Consider the following 20,556-nt stretch of genomic DNA (forward strand, 5'->3'; position numbering starts at 1 on the left):
CAAAACTGATTTGTTAATCTAAATCTTCTTTGTATACCGGTATGTGAAAACACCAAGCATCTGTTTTGTTTGATGTGTTTGTACAGAAATGGTGGTCTATTATTCCGCAACCAGACCTGCACCATTTTATTTTCATATAAAGAATTAATATAGAGGCTGATGTTTTGCTCTGTGAACGAACAAAACAACTAAATATGTGAGATATTTAATATCAGAACTCATAATGTTCTCATTACTGCAAACAAGGCTGAGTCTGGGAATCATTACACATCGGATGTGAAAATTGCCGTGCTGGCGTTTCCACTCATCTTCATGTTCATTAAAGTTGTTTGCTTTTAAGGACTGCCTGACCCATTTTGGGGCAGTATGTGGGACTCCCGTCCTTTCTAATGCTTGCTGTGATTAAATCAACTGAAGGCTTTATCAATATCCAAACAAATATTTCATAATTCTGCAGTCACTCATGATTTGGAACTTACTGAACTGCTCTAGGTGAAGCACATACTTTTATAACTTGACTACGTAAATTGGTGTTGAATTAGAGATTGAATTCAAGTACAGTTGTGTGTGTAATAAAGAAGGGCCTTAATGCTTGACTCCCAATAAATGGTCTGGTAATTTTAAATAGGCCCAGTCATTGAAACGGGCAGTTTGATTTGATTCACGGAAATAATTTGAACATACCAACTAAGTTTAAATCAGAGATGCAATTAAAATATCTCTGTCTTTATAAACTCATATTGGCAATTCACAAGACAAGGAAGGACTGCATATTTGGAAATTCGGAAATGCCAAGTGGCCAAATAAAAAAGCACATTACAATCATCGCAATTTTGCTTAATGTAATTTATTTCAACAGCAAAATCATTGTGAAGATATCTTGAATATTCGATATATCGCCCAGCTGTAGTGGGTATATTCAAAGAAGAGGTAATATTCTCTTATATAATATGCCAAAGAAAGCACTTAATCTGAAGTGTGTCATTTCTGTGCCACAAACGTAGCCAACGGAATTGCAAATATAATCGGCAACGGATACCAGAAACTCCCCATCTTCCATTGGTTGTACAAACAGATAAGCCTGCCCCAAATTCACACCATTGATCAAACCTGCAGAACTGATCACAGACCTCCTAAGAGTAGCTCATATTAACACCCTTGCCATTTGTACTCCGACTCAGTGATAGTATCTCTGTGTATCAAGAGTATTTCTGTTTGCGCTGTGCCTTCGGCTGGCATTGTCCTCTCAGGAGGCTGACTCAATACCACATTGCAGCTAGCATCAAAAAGCAATATGAAGAGAGAGGTTAGTGTGTGCACCCATCCATCACCCTGACGAGCAGACAGATATGAGCGCGTTCTCAGACCCCCATAACTGTCTTTGGGGGATTATGCTGTGGGTTAACGCTCTGACATCAGTCAATTAGTGTCTCTGATAATAGTGATAAATGGTATTTGCAATGAATACATTAGAAAATTGGAAATATATAGTAAGCGATGATGGATTCAATTGGAGTCAATCATTGACCTTGTGCTTCATAGTAAAATTACAGTAGGATATTCAGACATGCTTTCTAAATAGCCTAAAGATATAGCAATAAGCCACGAGAGACAGTGATTTTACCATGGTTCAGAGTTGTTCTGAATTTACCTTCATCATGATAAAATAAAACAGCAGCAACAGCATGATGATAATATAAACCAATGTTCATTATAGAGAAAAATGTAATCGTAATAGACAATTCTTCCACCAAGTAATATAGTTCATTATCCTGATTGTAGGCTTTTTATGGTCGCCAAGCAAGTAACATAGCAACTTGACATTTTAATATATATGCGGTCAGAGGTGTGCGTTTATAGTCATTTTAGAAACTATAAATGCTGTCAATTGCATTGTAAAGGTATTTGTAATTGTAACCACTTTGGAATAAAGCATAATGTTCTGTAGCGATAACGTCCAGGACCCTGACACAAAGTCAGTAAAACAGTTTATCGGTCATTATAAAGAAATATTATAACACTTAACTACACAATTAAAGAGTGTAATGGATTATGACACTTGGTCATTTGTTTGAATGCTTTTTAGTTTTTAAAGGAATAAACATGAACTAGTTAGTAGTATAATTACAGCTGTTGGAATTAACGCATTAAACGCATGCGATTTAATAAAAAAAGTTGAATGTGTTAATTTTTCTTAAATCGCAATTAACGAATTTATCGTTAATACAGCATACCGGTAAACCAGCATAAACACGTGTTGTACCTTTTTAATGTGTCCAGAGTCATTTCACTGACACACACACCACAACAGCGCTTCACTCTCAGTGATAAAATGATGGAGAATGGACCTCGTAGCGCTATTATTTGATGTACAAAACAAGCCTAGATGGGACTTCGTGTATTTTCAGCGATAGAAATCGTGTATTTTAATTACCACTGAAGCATGCCTAGTCTTAACTATCACTCTGCTTTTCCCCTGGAGTTGGTGCTGGATGCTGCCGTCGATGCTCCGCCGCGAATCATGATTGCAGCTTCAGGATTGCTGTACGAAAGCGGATAGTCACAGTCTACAGGCAGATTAATATGGTGGAGGATGAGAGTTTAAGAGATTTCATGCCCATTGCAATGAATACTAAACCTGTGGGGACTAAAGCCATCTTTACACAGCAAAGCTGACACAGAAGCTGCATAATATGAAATGTCAATTAGGTGGATTTTCACAACGCAGGAATAAATGCATTTACACAACATTTGCAAATGCATAAATAATGTTATGAGATGAATATTTAAAATGTAAAATTATGAATATAGAAATGAAATGAATGAAAATATGAATGAATACTCAACCTATGGGGACTAATTCTTTCTGTATGTCAACCTTCTAATTAGACTTTGGGAAACGTTTAGTGTTACTTAAATAGGTGACATTATATTGTGGAACGCTTTGTTTGGAAAATGTTAGTAAAGCATTATATTGTTAAATATTGTTTTCTTTTCTTTCTAAAGTTAGAAAAAAAGGCATTTTCACAGGAAAAAAATTATGTATGCTGTCAAATTTCAGCATTTTCAAATTCTGCGATTAATCGCGATTAACTACAACAAAGTGATTAATCACGATTAAAAAAAATAATCGATGGACAGCACAAATTATAGTGCAATATAACTGTGATTACAACTATGTATTATAAAAGGTGGCCATTAAAAGGCATTTAATATAAATGTTGCATTATATCTAATGGATGCGTTACATTTATATAAGGTTACAGGCAGTTTGTACATATAGTGAAAAAGTATTTGCCCCATCCTGATTTCTTCTGTTATTGTTTATATCTCTTAATAAATTGTTTCAAAAAATCAAACAAAATCTAACATAAAACAATGCTGTTCATACAGTACCATACAGGCTCACATGAGGGAAAATTATTTCTATGGATAATTTTGGAAAACAGCAGAGAGAGAGAGAGAGAGAGACATGTGAGCCTAGCAACCAGTGTGATGCAAGTGGTGACCACCCAGTCCAAACTGGCCCCGCACTTGACCAAATACCAATATTAGTGTCACACACGAGTACAGCAGAGTGAGCCCATTGATTTAGACGCCGTAGGCTATTTTGCCCAGTAATATCTCATATTTGAGAGTTAAAATCACAAAAAATATGGCCACATTAATTCTGTCACCTTAACTTTTCTAATACGATTAGATGTCTAATAGTAGCCAAATTACTGTAGTCACTAGAAAATTGACGGTCAAATGTGGATGGGTCACAATGGTCAACTAGCCTTCTAACAACCATCTAGTCGGATAACTATTGCCGAGTAGTTTATATAAATTTGTTCTCTTTTGCTTCAATAAGCTTTTTGACATGGTACTGTTACACTGTTTGTGTGTTGAAACCCACTTAGATAGGTGCCGTTATTATTTTCATCCCATTTAAAGCACCGGTGAAACAGTCTAGCTAGCTGTTTTTAATGCGAGAGCATATCTTGTGTAAATGCCCTCACAGAAATGCATCCAATTGGGGTTAAAATTGACCTAATTATAGAGGTCTTCCTTAAGAGTGATTGGCCGGTTTCTCATTTTGCAAGCCTAGCTAGTCGATCTTGAAAAATATCTCTTTTTTTTTACATCCCTACTGTAAACATTTCAGTCTTACTTTAACTGTGTCATGGTTATAGTCGCATGAGTGAGTCACAGGGACAGCGTTACAGGGGACCAGAGGGCTCTTTGCACCTGGTAAGGGTTATGCGAGACAGGCCTCTGGCTGTCCTGTCTCTCTGCCAAGCAGCAATGTGTGTCCACCGCGATGACAGCAGCACCGTGGGAAAGCGTTTAACACAAGCATGCAGCTCAAATGACTTTGCCCATCTAAAACAGCGGGCTTTGCTACTCCCCGGAGATGATGGCTGAGGTTCAAGTAGTGGCCAAAGCCATAATAAAAAGGGATCTGAATTAATATTTGGCTTCATAAGTGCCAGTTTTATCTCTTGAGTAAAACTGACACTCTCCGGTACAGAACATGAATTATAAAACAAAAGGTTCAGTTCCTGGTTGGTCATTACAGTGCTCCAGCCATGCTAAAACAAATTAGATTGTAACAGCTTTGATATGAAACAACTAATCACCTAGCTACTGTGTACTGTATATCACTGCACATAACACTTATAGAGTCATAAGGGCACATAAATGCCCAGTTCACGTGTGTGTCTTTGTGAGTGTGTACTGTTCATTTTTCCCCTCTGGGTTTGTTGTATGTAAGATATGTTCAATTGCGTCGGCTGCACTTTTAATCAGCGTTTAGTTTCCGTTTTGTCAGCGATCTGCATCAAATAAATGAAAAAAGTTCTGTCTCTCCTACAATGGCATCCCTTTGTTGATATTTTTCTATTATTTATAGTGTGATATATAGCCATATGCAATTACTCAGTAGCTGCTGTTATGTTTCGTATTTTTCCCATGCTGACGTAGCACTGTTTGGGCAGAGTAAAGTTTACATATGTAGCTTGAACAGCCACATGCACTTACACTTGACCGTGTTTCATCTGAAATGCGTCTCAACACTCAAGCCACCTCCAGAGGTCATGAATTATCCATCAATGTTTTTAAAATTCATTAAAAGACAGATCATTTTCAGTTACCACAGCCTCTGATGTAATGTTTAAGTAGAGTTTTCCATTTTGTGTGGGTAACTTTGATCCAATCAACAGTGTAGTAATGGTAGATCGATATATCGGTTTTACTGATTAATCTGTGCTGATAATTGCTCAGTTTTCAGGAATAATCTAGGCTGATAGTTTTTATTCCTTTTAAATAAACCTTATAATGTGGTGAAATCATATACAGTAAATAATAAACCGATGAGCCAAAACATTGACCACCTGCCTAATATGCTGTTGGTCCTCTACATGCCAACAAAGCAGCACCGACCCACTGCGGTATGGATTCTACAAGACCCCTGAAGGTGTCCTGTGGTATCTGGCACCAAGACATTAACAGAAGATCCTTCAAGTCCTGTAAATTGCGAGGTGAAGCCACCGTGGATCGGACTTGTTGGTCCATAACATCCCATGGATGCCCAATGGGATTGAGATCTGGGAAATTTGTAGGCCAGGGCAACACCTTGAACTCTTCATCATGTTTCTCAAACAATTCATAAAATCTCAAACAATGTGTGCAGTGTGGCAGGGGCATTATCCTGATGAAAGAGGCAACTACCATCAGGGAATACCATTGCCACGAAGGGGTGTAACTGGTCTGCAACGATGTTTAGGTAGGTGGCACGCGTAAAATTGACGTCCACATAAATAGCCAGACCCGGGTTTCCAAAGAACATTGCCCAGAGCATCATACACCCTCCACCGGCTTGTCGTTTTCCCACAGTGCATCCTGGTGCCATCACTTCCCCAGGTAAATAGCGCACACGTACATGGCCGTCCACATGATGTAAAAGAAAACAGGACTCATCGGACCAGGTGACCTTCTTCCACTGCTCCATGGTTCAGTTCCGACGCTTGTGTGCCCATTGAAGGCGCTTTCGATGATTGACAGGGGTCATCATGAGACCAGTCTGCAGCTACGAAACCTCATATGCAGCAGGGTGCGATTGTGACACATTCCTCCCTTAACTATCATTCATATTTTCTGTGACTAGTGCTACTTTAGACCTTCTGTCGGTGTGGACCAGATGGGATAGCCTTCAGTTGCCCTCGTGCATCGACACCCTATCACCTTTTTGTGGTTTGTCCCATGTCCCTCCTCGTACCTACGAGAACTGATTGTTCGTTTACCATCTAATCTACCCAGATCTTCAAATGTGCCATTGTAAGGAGATGTTCGACGTTATTCGCTTCACCTGAGACTGATTACATTGTTTTGGCTCATTGGTGTGTATATAAAACTCTTCATCTGGCAAATATATAGGCTATAAAAACTTTTATTTGTTTTATTTAGAGCTTGTAACAGAGCCAAGCCTCTGTCTTTTTTTTTAAATAAAAGTCCCTGGTGTATTTCAAGCTTTTATTGTTAAAAGTCCCACATAAATACACCAAATCTTAATTTTCTGGTTATTATGGTAAATGGTCTGCACTTATATAGCTCCTTTTTAAGCCTTAACAGTATTCAAAGCGCTTTACACTGCGTCTCATTCACCCATACACACACACATACACCAATGGCGGCAGAGCTGCTATGTAAGGTGCTAGCCTGCCATTGGGAGCAACTTGGGGTTCAGTGTCTTGCCCAAGGACACTTCGGCATGTGGAGTTGTGTGGGCCGGGATTCTAACCACCAACCCTGCGATTAGTGGCCGACCCGCTCTACCAACTGAGCCACAGCTGCCCCAGCTGTTATTATTAGAATTTTGATTGCATAATTAACTACTTTTAAGGTTTATTCATTTTTCACTTTTGTAGCCTTAATGTATGTGCCTGTCATAGTAAGGAAAGATTAAGAACTCTTTGATCATTTAGTAAATAGATTTTTTTTTTTTACTACCGGCCAATTAATCTGTTCTCTGCCTTTTCCACCACCTTATTAAAATCCACTATTGTTTGACCTCTACTGTGGCTAGAGGTGTAAATGTAATCCAGCTAAAGAATATCCAGATACTGTCAAGATATGAAACGCATGTAAATGTAAGGTGTAAATGGGGGCTTAGAGATTTGGGGGGTGGTCTCTTTTGACTTTGTCTGGTAATCAACCACCTAGAACACCCTAGCAACCACCTAGCAACTGCATAGCAATACAATGGCAACCACCCATAACACATTAGGATCATGGTGGCAAATTGTCTTCAGAAAATGAAAAAATCTAGTTCCTATTATTGAGGGGGAAAAATGGACAGAACTATTTATTGATAAAAAATTCAAGGCTGTGCGTTTCTTTGATTTTACCACGTTTAATGGATGATCTTAGGCCTCTTGTGGCATATTGCTTTGATTTTGAAAGAATGATAGAAGAGTGATAGCATGTCATTTCTCAGCTGTGCAATGTGATGCAGAAGGCTCGGGCGGCATTTCCATCATATTTCAAGAAGCGGTACTAGATTTTTGACCAGCGATAAGCATCTATTCCCTGCAACACCTCTGTCAGAGTCTGAAAACATGCTGAGTCTTTGCAATCAGCATGTGTTCGAGCACATCACTGACAGGCAGAGAGCATTGCAATGAAGCTCATCTTTGAAAAGCTGACATAGATGTTCTTTAAGCCTGCTTAACCTCTGAGCAGTGTCAAACTTTGCCAGGGTTTTGTGTGCTGATGTAGTTTATGCACTGAAATATTTATTTATTTTTTCTGTCAAAATGTTTCCTCACCCACTTGATATGCAAATGAGCACTCAAAATTAACACATGTATGCATGTGCGTAAAGTGCATACGGATGCTCTCAATGGTTAGTTTTAATCAGTCTCTGTGCTCTTATTTTCCTGTGCGGAGAGATCTTGTACTTATTATGTAATTTAAGCTTGGGGAGGTGACTCAGGGTTTATTTAATAGAAAAGTGAGATAATATTTGAAGTGCAGATCTAAGAATAGTATGTTTTTAAAATGAGGAAATGTGTGGTGTGCTTGCAAGAGCATGCTTGATAGTCAAATTAATTGGTAGTTCATGCATAACGTATCCATGGAATTTTTTCAGTATCAAGATTTTATGTAAAAAAATGTAAATGAAATTAATATATGAGGGAAAATGTAACTGTAACTGGTCACCACTTTCTTTCTTTTTTTGATAGTTTTTCAAAAATTTTAATCACCATTTTGCCTTAACTCCTTCACAAAAAAAATTATTTACTCACCCTCATGCCATTCCAAATGCGAGATGTGTATGACTTTCTTTCTTCTGTCAAACACAAACAAAGGTTTTTTAGAAGACTATTTTAGCTCTGTAGGTCCTTACAATGCAAGTGACCAGAACTATGAAGGTCCAAAAAGCATATAAAGGCTGCATAAAATAATCCATATTCCACTGGTTAAATCCATATCTTCAGAAGCTAAATGATAGATGTTGGTGAGAAACACATCAATATTTACTTTTTTATTTATTTTTTTACCATAAATCTCCACTTTCACATTCTTCTTTTGTTTTTGGTGATTCACATTGATGTATTATTCCTTTTGTAAGTCACTTTGGATAAAAGCATCTGCCAAATGAATAAATGTAAATGTAAAATGTTTGTACATAACGCCATCTACTTGGAAGGGAGGAGAATTTATAGAAAAAGGGTAATAGATGATGAAAGAATTTTCATTTTTAGGTAAACTATCCCTTTAAACTTACCAAAGTGGGTATACTGGTCTTAGCTAAGTGGGAACTTTTCAGCTGGTCTGGCTGGGAGACCATCTAGACCTGCTTACACCATCTAAGACCACGTTTTTCTAAGACAATCGGATTCTTATCAACAGGGTTTAATGGTCGTTCGGTATGACAATTAATTAATTTCATAGTACAAATATCACATGTGATGTATTGTAGTTAATGTCACGTCATTAAAGCTGTGTGCATTAATTATAAGCAAAAACTAGCAATATGCTGTTTAAAATAGTTTTAGATTGAGTATAGCATGTCATACAATAGGACAAGTCAACTTTTCAAAGTATTTCACGTCAGCTACCCAAACAAGTATAAAACTTGTGGTTATGTAAAGCTGATATCACATCGCCCACTGGGCCAAACAAACTTTTCGTGCGCTTCCATGCAGCAAAGTTTTGTGAAGACAGACAGATTTTTCATTTTCAGGTCTACCACAGTTATAAAGTTTGCAGCTCATCAGTTCATTGTTTGCATTTTTTTCCTCAGTGCTGGCAAATTTTCGAGGAACGGTGCAGCATGGACTCCCCCTGGAAATCGGAGACACAGTGCAGATTTTGGAGAAATGTGAAGGTAACCAGTGTTGTAGTCGAGTTAAACCTGACAGCTGACAATCAATTTCTTTTTTACTGTATATCAACATCCTTAGAGACTGATGGGAAGGTTACTGTGGTAATTAATTCAGCCTTACCTTCGCTAATGAATAACTTTTTATGTGGATGCAGCTAGAGAGTGTAGGCATTATGTCCATAGTTGGAAAGTGTTACAGGAGATTTCTGGGTTCAATACAAAATAACAGCATTTGTGGCATAGAGTTCTTTACCACAATGATTTATTTCATCCCTCGTTTTCTTTCAAATTGGGGTATAGTGAGGTAATTACAATGGAAGTGAATGGGGCCAATCCGCAAACGTGTAAATACTCACTGTTTTAAAAGTATAGCCACAAGACTTAAACAATATGCATGTTAACATGATTTTAGTGTGCTATAATCGCTTACTAACCTTTTCTGTGTAAAGTTGTCCACTTTTACAACTTTGTTGCCATGATGACGTAATGTCATTTACCCTTAAACGACAGTAAAAACGAAGATTTAAACAACTTTACAGCTTCACATTTCTGCCTTTTAACTCCATTCAAGGCCCCATTTATGTCCATTGTAAGTTCCTCACTGTAACCTCAATTTTTGCTTTATTTTCAAGAAAAGGAGGGAGGAGTCAAAATATTTTTTTGTGGTAATCAACATTGTGTCACAAATGATGTTGATTGAGCTTAACTTGTATTGAACATGGAATATTCCTTTAAGAAATATGCATGCATTATGCTGTTGAATTGTAAAAGTGAGATATTTTCATAAAAAATGTCATTGCATCTATTTGAAGGATGGTACAGAGGATTCATCACAAAGAATCCAAATGTAAAGGTGAGTGCAATCCGAATTTAGCTTTGAGGTTGACATAATATTGTGCAAAACTTCTGTTCTTCGTCTATTTCTGTCGGTTCTTTGGTTTTTATCTGGATCTCTTCCCCATGTTTTGGCTGTCTGCACATTTATATGCAGATGCCAGAGCATGTTTGTTTACTCTGGTGTATTTTACAAGCAGTAATTGGCTTTTAAAATCACTTCGTATCATCTCTCCCTAGGGAATATTCCCAAGCTCTTACATCCACCTGAAAAATGCCCATGTCAGGAATAAAGGGTAAGAGTCCAGGACTGTAGTGTGATGGAACTGTAGTTCTTTATATAGAGTGTACCTGCAAATAAGATTTTTACACTTTACAATTAGGTTGTATACGTTAACATTATTTAATACATTAGGGTTCATGAACTAACAATGAACAATATATTTTTACTGCAGTTATTAATATTGGTCAATGTTAACTTGGTTATGTGTGCATATGTATTGTATAATATATTTTAAGTGTAGAGACAGCATTAATAGAATGATATTTAGGTGTTGTAGATGGGTAGTAGTTTAGTAGATGTAGATGTGTAGACTTTCTTGCTATACTGTATATGTTGTAATGATAGGTCTTACATACAGTGCATCCGGAAAGTATTCACAGCGCTTCACTTTTTCCACATTTTGTTATTTTACACCCTTATTCCAAAATTTATTAAATTCCTTATTTTCCTAAAAATTCTACAAACAATACCCCATAATGACAACGTGAAAGAAGTTTGTTTGAAATCTTTGCAAATTTATATATAAAAAAAAAAAAAAAAAAAATCACATGTACATAAGTATTCACACCCTTTGCCATGACACTCGAAATTGAGCTCAGGTGCATCCTGTTTCCACTGATCATCCTTGAGATGTTGCTACAACCTGATTGGAGTTCACCTGTGGTAAATTCAGTTGATTGGACATGATTTGGAAAGGCACACACCTGTCTATATAAGGTCCCACAGTTAACATTGCATGTCAGAGCACAAACCAAGCCATGAAGTTCAAGGAATTGTCTGTAGACCTCCGAGACAGGATTGTATCGAGGCACAGATCTGGGGAAGGGTACAGAAAAATGTCTGCAGCATTGAAGGTCCCAATGAGCACAGTGGCCTCCATCATCCGTAAATGGAAGAGGTTTGGAACCACCAGGACTCTTCCTAGAGCTGGCCGCCTGGCCAATCTGAGCGATTGGGGGAGAAGGGCTTTAGTCAGGGAGGTGACCAAGAACCCGATGGTCACTCTGACAGAGCTCCAGAGAGGAGAACCTTCCAGAAGAACAACCATCTCTGCAGCACTTCACCAATCAGGCCTGTATTGTAGAGTGGCCCGACAGAAGCCACTCCTCAGTAAAAGGCACCTGAAGGACTCTCAGACCATGAGAAACAAAATTCTCTGGTCTGATGAAACAAAGATTTAAAGGCAAGCGTCATGTCTGGAGGAAACCATGCACTGCTCATCACCTGGCCAATACCATCCCTACAGTGAAGCATGGTGGTGGCAGCATCATGCTGTGGGGACTAGTCAGGATTGAGGGAAAGATGAATGCAGCAATGTACAGAGACATCCTTGATGAAAACCTGCTCCAGAGCACTCTGGACCTCAGACTGAGGTGAAGGTTCATCTTCCAACAGGACAATGACCCTAAGCACACAGCCAAGATAACAAAGGAGTGGCTATGGGACAACTCTGTTAATGTCCTTGAGTGGCCCAGCCAGAGCCCAGACTTTAAACCGATTGATCATCTCCGGAGAGATCTGATAATGGCTGTGCACCGACGCTCCCATCCAACCTGATGGAGCTTGAGAGGTCCTGCAAAGAAGAATGGGAGAAACTACCCAAAAATAGGTGTGCCAAGCTTCATACAAAAAAAGACTTGAGGCTGTAATTGGTGCCAAAGGTGCTTCAAAAAAGTATTGAGCAAAGGCTGTGAATAATTATGTGATTTGTTTCATTTTTATTTTTTATAAATTTGCAAAGATTTCAAACAAACTTCTTTCATGTTGTCAATATGGGGTATTGTTTGTAGAATTTTTAGGTAAATAATGAATTTAATCCATATTGGAATAAGGGTGTAAAAATAACAAAATGTGGAAAAAGTGAAGCGCTGTGAATACTTTCCGGATGCACTGTATGATTTGTGTTTACAAACGAAATGTGTTTAAGGCTATTCTTTTTATTCTAACTTTGGATTAAATATGAGAATGCAGTTGAGAAGTGAGAATATCACAAATTTAAGATGGTCTAAGTACATGTAGCAGTCACTCGTAAAGGATCTAGGCTGTAAACATAAGGAGTCACAGGTTCAACCCCTGGAATTTGTAAACCATAAACTGGATGTTCAAAAAGATATGACCTCTGAACTGTCACTTGTGCCCTTTAGGAATACACTGATTCACATGTCCCGACTTGGGGAAAGGCATAGCAATATATGTGCTATAGATGAGATGCATTTGTAATATGACTAGGCTTGGCCCACCGAAGTGACAGATCCCTTCACTCTCCCATAAGCTCATTGCATGTGGACATGTCCATTGCAATGAGCTCTGTGTCATGTAAGGTCACCTCATTCTGTCCTGATGGCCATAACAGTGTGTGACTGTGTGTTGGTGTGTCTTTCCCTGCAGGCAGTTTGAGACCGTCTTCCCAACTGAGGACTCGGTCATTACAGAGATAACAATGACCTTGAGAGACTGGGGCACCATGTGGAAACAGCTCTACATGGTGATTATCATTCTCTGTTACACTGAATACATGACTTGAATGTAATTTAATTTGTTAGCTGGAAACTCATGGCTGATAAAAATAATACAGTCAGGATTTAAATTTGAACTGTCCACTTCTGGCAATGGTGAGTGACCAGCTGGCCAGTAACTGTTTCATTTAGTCACCAAAGTCAGTTGTAAACTTCATTATGACTCATATGATATGAGTTTACTTATAGGGATAGTTCAATTCTCTCATAATTTACTCACCCTCATGCCATCCCAGATGTCTATGACTTTCTGCCTTCTGCTGAACACAAAGATTTTCAGAAAAATATCTCCGCTCTGTAGGTACAATGCAAATTAATGGTGGCCATTCATAATTTGTATGTCCAAAAAGCATATGAAGACAACATAAATGTAATCCATAAGACTCCAGTGGTTAAATCCATGTCTTCAGAAGTACTATGATAGGTGTGGGTGAGGAACAGTTCAATATTTAAGTCCTATTTTACTATAAATTGTCCTCCCTGCCCGGTAGGTGGTGATATGCACAAAGAATGCAAATCTCCAAAAACAAAAGAAGATGAATGTGAAAGTGAAAGTGGAGATTTATAGTAAAAAAGGACTAAAATATTAATCAGTTTCTCACCCACACCAAACATATTGCTTCTGAAGACATGGATTTTACCACTGGAGTTGTATGGATTACTATTATGCTTCCTATATGTTTTTTAGCCACCATTCACTTGCATTATATCTTCATTTGTACTCAGCAGCAGAAATAAAGTCATAGACATCTGGTATGGCATGAGGGTGAGAAAATTATGTAAGTATTTAATTTTTGAACTATCCCTTTAATAGCTAATTTGTTTAACTAGAGACATAGAACCTCTCTGTCACATTCTCATGTTCTTTCTATCTATGTCTCTCTCTCTCAGAGAAATGAAGGGGATCTGTTTCACAGACTGTGGCATGTAATGAATGAGATACTGGAGTTGCGGCAGCAGGTTTTAGTTGGTCACCTCACCAACGACCGAATGAGCGACATCAAACAGCACATAACAGCACGACTGGACTGGGGCAATGAGTGAGTTTGAAGCAACTGTCAAGGGCCGTTCTCACAAAACTCGTTTTTGTGTCCATCCAAGCTGTTTTCCAATTGGTTTCCTACGTAAACACGTGTTAGACGGACATATTTGACTGTTGCAGTAGTTCTGCTGCAAGAGCGTGTTTGTTGACAGTGTGTCAAGTTAAATAGAGCATAAACTTTTTAAAAAAGTGCCATGTTGTAAGGAATAATTTTCCCTGAAATAAAAATTTTCCATCATTTACTCATGTCATTTCAAGCCTAAAACTTTCATCAAAGAATATTCAAGATGCTCTATCCCATAAATCAATGCATAATGGGGGCTTTTTCTGCAAAAATAACTTAAAGGGACAGTTCATCCAAAAATGAAAATTCTCTCATCATTTACTCACCCTCATGACATTCCAAATTTGTAAGACTTTGTATCTTCTGCAAAACAGAACAAAATGAAATTTTTTAGAAAAATATTTCAGCTCTGTTGGACTATACAATGCAAGTGAATTGTGACCAAAACTCTGAAGTTCCAAAAAGCACAAAGTCAGCATAAAAGTAATCCATAAGACTCCAGGGGTTAAATCCATGTCTTCAGAAGCAATGTGATAGGTTTGTGTGTGAAACGGATCAATATTTAAGTCCTTTTTTACTATAAATCTCCACTTTCACACTATGAATTGCTTCTGAATTCTGATTCTGATTTCTGATTCTGATTCTTATGAAAGTGAAAGTGGAGATTTGTAGTAAAAAACGATTGAAAAATTTATCTGTTCCTTTAAATATCAGTCTTTTCCTCCCACAAAGATATCGTATGGCTTCAGAAGAAATTTGTTTTGGAGCTTGACAGCCCCTAGCTACAACATATTTTTGGGAAATAGCAGCATCTACACCGAAACCCCACTAAGGGCAAGGAGAAATGATCTCTATTGCACCAATGAACAAGGCACTTAACCCCAGTTTGCTTCTTTTTTTTTTTACTTGCTTTAGATAAAAGCATCAATGTGAAAAATTATTTTATAATGTCATCAGCTCCCAACACATGCCATACGACAGCATTCAACGTGATTCTTTCATGCCATTAGAGTTGATATTGCTTTCATGTATTTGTCACAGTACGGATTTTTTTTTTTTTTTAAAGTAATAGCAAATATATTCAATAAAACATAAAAAACAGTGGGTGGAACACAGTGGCAAAGACAGTGATGATAAACTACCTTGCAAATGCTGGCCAATCTGTCAGCCATGTGCTCTAATGCTTATATGCTCTTTTTCTTTGAAAAAGAACACACAGATGGTAGAAGCGAGTGGGACGTGTTACGTATGCTTTATTTGTCTCCCATTACCTAGTCGTTTTTGGACAGTATTACAATGAAACAAATTATTCAAGTTTTGTACAAGTTAAAGCTAATTGTTTGATTGTTTTTTGAGAATTTACTTTTCACTAAGCTCCGCCCCTCTTGGTTACTGTTGCTCGCTCAGTCAAAATTTGTAGGACGTCCTATAAGAATCAGTTGGAGATTTCCATGAACAGTGCGATTTTCATTAAAATATGTAAATAAAGTTGTTACAATTTAGTGAATATTAATCCTAGGCATGAAGTAAAGCATTTTTATAATTTTTTCCATTTCATATGATAATTTTTGTAAAATTTTAATTTAAATTTAAAACTGTCCAGATGCACAATAAAAAAGCTAAATTGGTCAATAGCATTTTCTGTTCCACGGAAGAAAAAAGTTATATGCATTTGGAACAACAAGATGGTGAGTAAATGATGATGGAATTTTCATTTTGTGTTCAACTATCCCTTAAATAAAGGGTCAAAAGCTTTGTAAAATAATTGGATCAGATTTTTTGACTTTAAGTAGAGAAGAATGCAAGAAGTGTGTGTGTCTGTGTGTTTCAGGCAGCTGGGTCTGGACCTGGTCCCCAGGAGGGACTTCGGTATGGTGGACCCTGATGAGATCAGCGTCACCGAGCTGTATCGGCTGGTGGGTAGTCAAACATTCATGCTCACATACATGCATACAGACACACGCATTTCCATTACCCATGAGTCACCTCACCTCCCTCCTCTGCAGCCTCTATTCATTGCTTTGTTACTATGGCAACTGCAGCCCGTCCTGACGCCAAGGCTCTCTCTCGAATTGCCGGAGTGCCTCGTCCTCTGTTTTAACAAAGATACACACATAAACACACACCTCCAGTCAGCTGTGCATAGGGAAATTATAGTAATTAAGGACCAGAGAAAAATGCTAAATGGTGCCTTAACATGCTGTTTGCAAACTGCAAAGACAGTTCACGCATGCTGCTCCCTGCCCTTATTATCTGGCATACATTTGGCAAAATTGGTTGATTTCTCTGTACAGTGCTGTATAGATCTTTGGAACATACAGTAGTACTGTAGATGTAGAAACTGTAGAGGCAGATAGTGTATCTAGTCAAAGCCAGAATAAGCAGTATGCTCTCTCTGTCTCTCTCTCTCTCTCCATACTTACCTTTTTTAGGAAAAAATATTAAACCCTGACCACACGTCCCAGTTTTAATTCTGTGGGTGGGCAGAGGTAGGGGTTAAAAGAAGAAACAAAAGAGCTGGGTGGGTGCAGATGTATGAGAGAGAGAGAGAGAGAGAGAGAGAGAGAGAGAGAGAGAGAGAGAGAGAGAGAGAGAATAAAAAAATAGACCAAGTTATTTAGATTAGAGTTTTTGATGTGATGTCTCCAGTGTTGTGTGCCTTGTTTGAAATATATTTCAGCATCTTGGTTCCAAAGCTTATTAAGTACAAGTCGAGCTCTAAGGCCAGCATTTAATGGCATGCTGTCAGTTATCTCCAAATATTAATTTGACTCGTCCCTCAGTTTGTAAAACCTAACAAAAACACTATGCCTTGACAGAAGTTCACTTAAATCAGAAGTCGTTGTATACCATAGTGTGTCATTAAAAAATGGTTCACCCAAAAATGAAAATTCTCTCATTTACTCACCCTCATGCCATTCCAGATATGTATGACTTTCTGTCTTCTGCTTAACACAAACAAAGATATTTGGAAAAATATATCAGCTCTGTAGGTACAATGTAAGTGAATGGTTACCAGAACTTTGAAGCTCCAAAAAGCAAATAAAGGCAGCATAAAAGTAATCTATATGACTCTAGTGGCTAAATCCATATCTTCAGAAAACATATGATTGGTGTGGATGAGAAACAGATCAATATTTAAGTTGATCGCCAAAAACAAAAGAGGAATGTGAAAGTGAAAGTGGAGATTGATAGGAAAAAAGGACTTAAATATTGATATGTTTCCCACCCACACCTATCATATTGCTTCAAATGTGTCAATATTACTATCAATAAAGACAATTTCCTGTTTATTCTCTCTTTCCTGTTTATTCTCTCGCTTTAATGATATCAACATTCCATCCTATGTTCAATTAGTGTTTATTTTTTGTATTCATATCGCAACCATAAGGATTTTTAGTTAACGAATGGTCAGGCCAGTAGTTCAAAATTTGTCTTGCTACGGCAATATTTTCACTGTCCGCACAACAAATATGATAAATAGCTATTTTTTTTTTTTGTTTGCAATTTATTCATATGCGTCAGGAAAAACAAATTTGTTTTTCATAAAAAGTTTTATAAATATATTATTGTATTTTGTATATGTTTAACATTTTAATTATATTTTGGGTACTTTTGTATAGATGGAGAGGCGTCATCGGAGACACGAGACTCCACCGCAGGCCAGTATGCACCACCTGTTCCTTCAGATGAAGAGCATGATGAGCTCAAACCTGGGGGAGGAGCTGGAGGTCTTCTTCTATGTCTATGACAGCCGGGAAATGCAGCCAATCAGGTGCCAAATCTGAACACAGCCAGACAATCACAAGCCTGTAATGGTCTCAAGTAGGAAGAATTTAAATTCTGTCATTGGTTACTCACCCTCATTTTGCTTCAAGCCTGCATGACTTTCTTCTGTGGAAAACAACAAGAGATATTTTGAAGAAGGTCCTGCCTTATCTTTTCCATACAAAGAAAGTGGACTGCTGTCGAGCTCGAAAAGGACAAAAAGGGAACTAAATTACAAGTATTCTTATGCTATATGATAACTTTGTGTGAGAGAGTTTTTCACTGAAAATCTTCCCCTCCACCATAGCTCTCAAATCTCATTCTGCTAGGTGTGATTAGTGATGAAACGTGTAAAAAAATCTAGAACATTTGTCATCGATGATGTCAAACCTGGCTGTATTTTACAGTACCTTTTGAGATCTAGACAGTAAAACGAGGTGACGTCGTTGTGTGGAAGAAAAAAAACCTGGACGATCTACTGAAGAAAGAAAAAAGATAGGGTTTTGAAACGACATGAGATGTGGGTAGTGTGCTGTGATGTAGTCATTAAAGCTCTAGGCTAAGGGTTTTACAATCGCATGCAACTAGGGGCGATTCATGAACTGTCACTTACTTCTCACGTACTTCCACTGAAGTCATCCAATAAATTCTCATGCGTAGATTTGGCCAGACCAAGATTTTTATGAATTATGAATCGCTATATTCCTTTCAGCTGTCTGAAATTTGTCTCCAAGCCTCTAAGTCATCCGTCAGCATGTGCACCTTGAGTACACTTTACGTGTATGACGCTTTCACACTATTACGTCAATTTTGCTACCAGAGGGAACTACTATCTATGAATCAATTCTGGCTTAAAGTCAATGCATCTCATTACAGCATATCTGTCATTCCACATACAGTACATCAGCTGGAGGGATGCTTTAGATTCACGTCCATGATAGAACTCCGGCCTTGATGTGTTTGCTGAATTTTTCATTGCTTTCTGTCTCTTTTTCTCTCCCGGTGCTGATGTTAGGGGGTGTACTGTTCAAATCCCCCTCCTCATTGTAAATTATTCAGAGCGAGTGACGCCCCAGGGCACTTAGTGAAAGTGAAAGTGAGAGACGAGGAGATACCGAGTGTGTTCAGTTGTGAACACACACGTGCACACACTCATGCTCACACCAATTCTCATGTGTTTACTCATGCTTCATGGCACCTCTGGGCTGAACCTGACCGATTTTGTCTGTCTCTCTGTCTTTCAGCGAGAGGTTCTTTGTGCGCCTCAATAAGCAAGGGCTACCCAAGTCCCCTGAGAAAACAGAGAGGCAGTGTACACTCTTTGTTGTAAGTATGCACTTTTCCGGGGTGCACCAAGGGCGTGTCCTTGATCATTTGTCTTCAGGGCTATTTCGGCCTTGAATGGATCTGGCGCTGTTGTCGATAAATATTTGAGAGATGTGTAGGAAAACATATCCTTGCCTTATTATTTCTGATATTATGGGATATATTTTGAGATTAGATGAAAATAAAAACTCGAGGCTTTTGTTTTGCGAGTGTTTAGAAAAATCTAAGTCTCATGACAAGTCGTAATAATAGTACAAGATGCCAAAATCGTAAGATATTGTATGTTTTGATTGTTAAAAAACATACAATATTTGCTCCCTTAGTGAAAAATCAACAAACCAAATTAATAGTGTTATGGCAGTTTAACCCCGAACCAGTGGGGTCAACATCTGGCAGAAAGGGAATGATGAAAATGACTGCCGGCACGACAATGAAAATAACCGAAGGGGAACCACCCAGAGCCCCTGAACCTAACCATGATTTTAATAGAAAAATACATTTTGTGTACTATGTAAGGAGGAAAAAATGTGGGTTTTAACGAGATGATGGAAGCCTATTCAATTTATTGAAACACATCTGTCATATGTATTGCATAAATAAATATGGAGTAAGTTTCCTTTCTTAAAATAAAGTGTTGGATAGCAGGCTAGCTAAAATGTAATGCCTTTATTGTATCGATTGTTTGGTCTCTATGGGAATAAAAGTATTTTTGGATGAGCCAATTCATACGAATCCCATTCGAGTTGCCATGAGACTATGTTGTATATATTTAGAGCTTTACCAAATGTTAGATTTTATTGTTTGAATAGAAATAAACAGTAATGCTTAAAGGAATATTCTGGGTTTAACATAAGTTAAGCTCAATCGACAGCATTTGTGGCATAATGTTGATGACCACAACAAATCATTTTGACTCGTCCCTCCTTTTATTAAAAACAAAAAACAAAATCGAAGATGCTGTGGGTCATTTACAATGGAAGTGAATGGGACAATTTGGGGGTGGGGGGGGTTAGTGACAGAAACGTGAAGCTAATAATTTTATAAAAGCACTTACAATAATTATTCTGTTAAAACTCATGTATTATTTTAGTTTAATCAGGGTATCTGCGGGTTCTTAAAAAGTCTTACAATTTGGGGCGTGAATAGAGGAGACGCTTAAAACAGCAGAGTTTGCGCGAGTCCAAATCATCATCTCTCTCTCTCTCTCTCTCTCTCTCTCTCTCGTGCATTTAGCAGATGACGCTTGAGTTTAGCGTGAGCACGTGCAGGGAAGCGCATATTTACTGAACTTATGATGTTACACATCTATAAACCTTCATAGACCCATTCATCCGAAAGGCAAATGCCGTTATT

General features: G+C 38.0%; 1 protein-coding gene across 1 annotated transcript in view; it reads left to right on the forward strand.

The window, feature by feature from the left end:
• The window catches only part of dock4 (dedicator of cytokinesis 4), a 103,623-nt gene that overhangs the window by 20,073 nt on the left and 62,994 nt on the right, over nt 1-20,556 (forward strand). The window contains exons 2-9 of the mRNA XM_052120214.1: nt 9,290-9,373; nt 10,183-10,223; nt 10,445-10,500; nt 12,876-12,972; nt 13,895-14,043; nt 15,941-16,025; nt 17,733-17,884; nt 19,122-19,203. Of these exons, the coding sequence (XP_051976174.1) occupies nt 9,290-9,373; nt 10,183-10,223; nt 10,445-10,500; nt 12,876-12,972; nt 13,895-14,043; nt 15,941-16,025; nt 17,733-17,884; nt 19,122-19,203 (746 nt within the window). The remainder of the gene's footprint in view (nt 1-9,289; nt 9,374-10,182; nt 10,224-10,444; nt 10,501-12,875; nt 12,973-13,894; nt 14,044-15,940; nt 16,026-17,732; nt 17,885-19,121; nt 19,204-20,556) is intronic.

Source organism: Xyrauchen texanus, chromosome 46, assembly GCF_025860055.1.
Source record: "Xyrauchen texanus isolate HMW12.3.18 chromosome 46, RBS_HiC_50CHRs, whole genome shotgun sequence".
Taxonomy (NCBI): Eukaryota; Metazoa; Chordata; class Actinopteri; order Cypriniformes; family Catostomidae; genus Xyrauchen; species Xyrauchen texanus.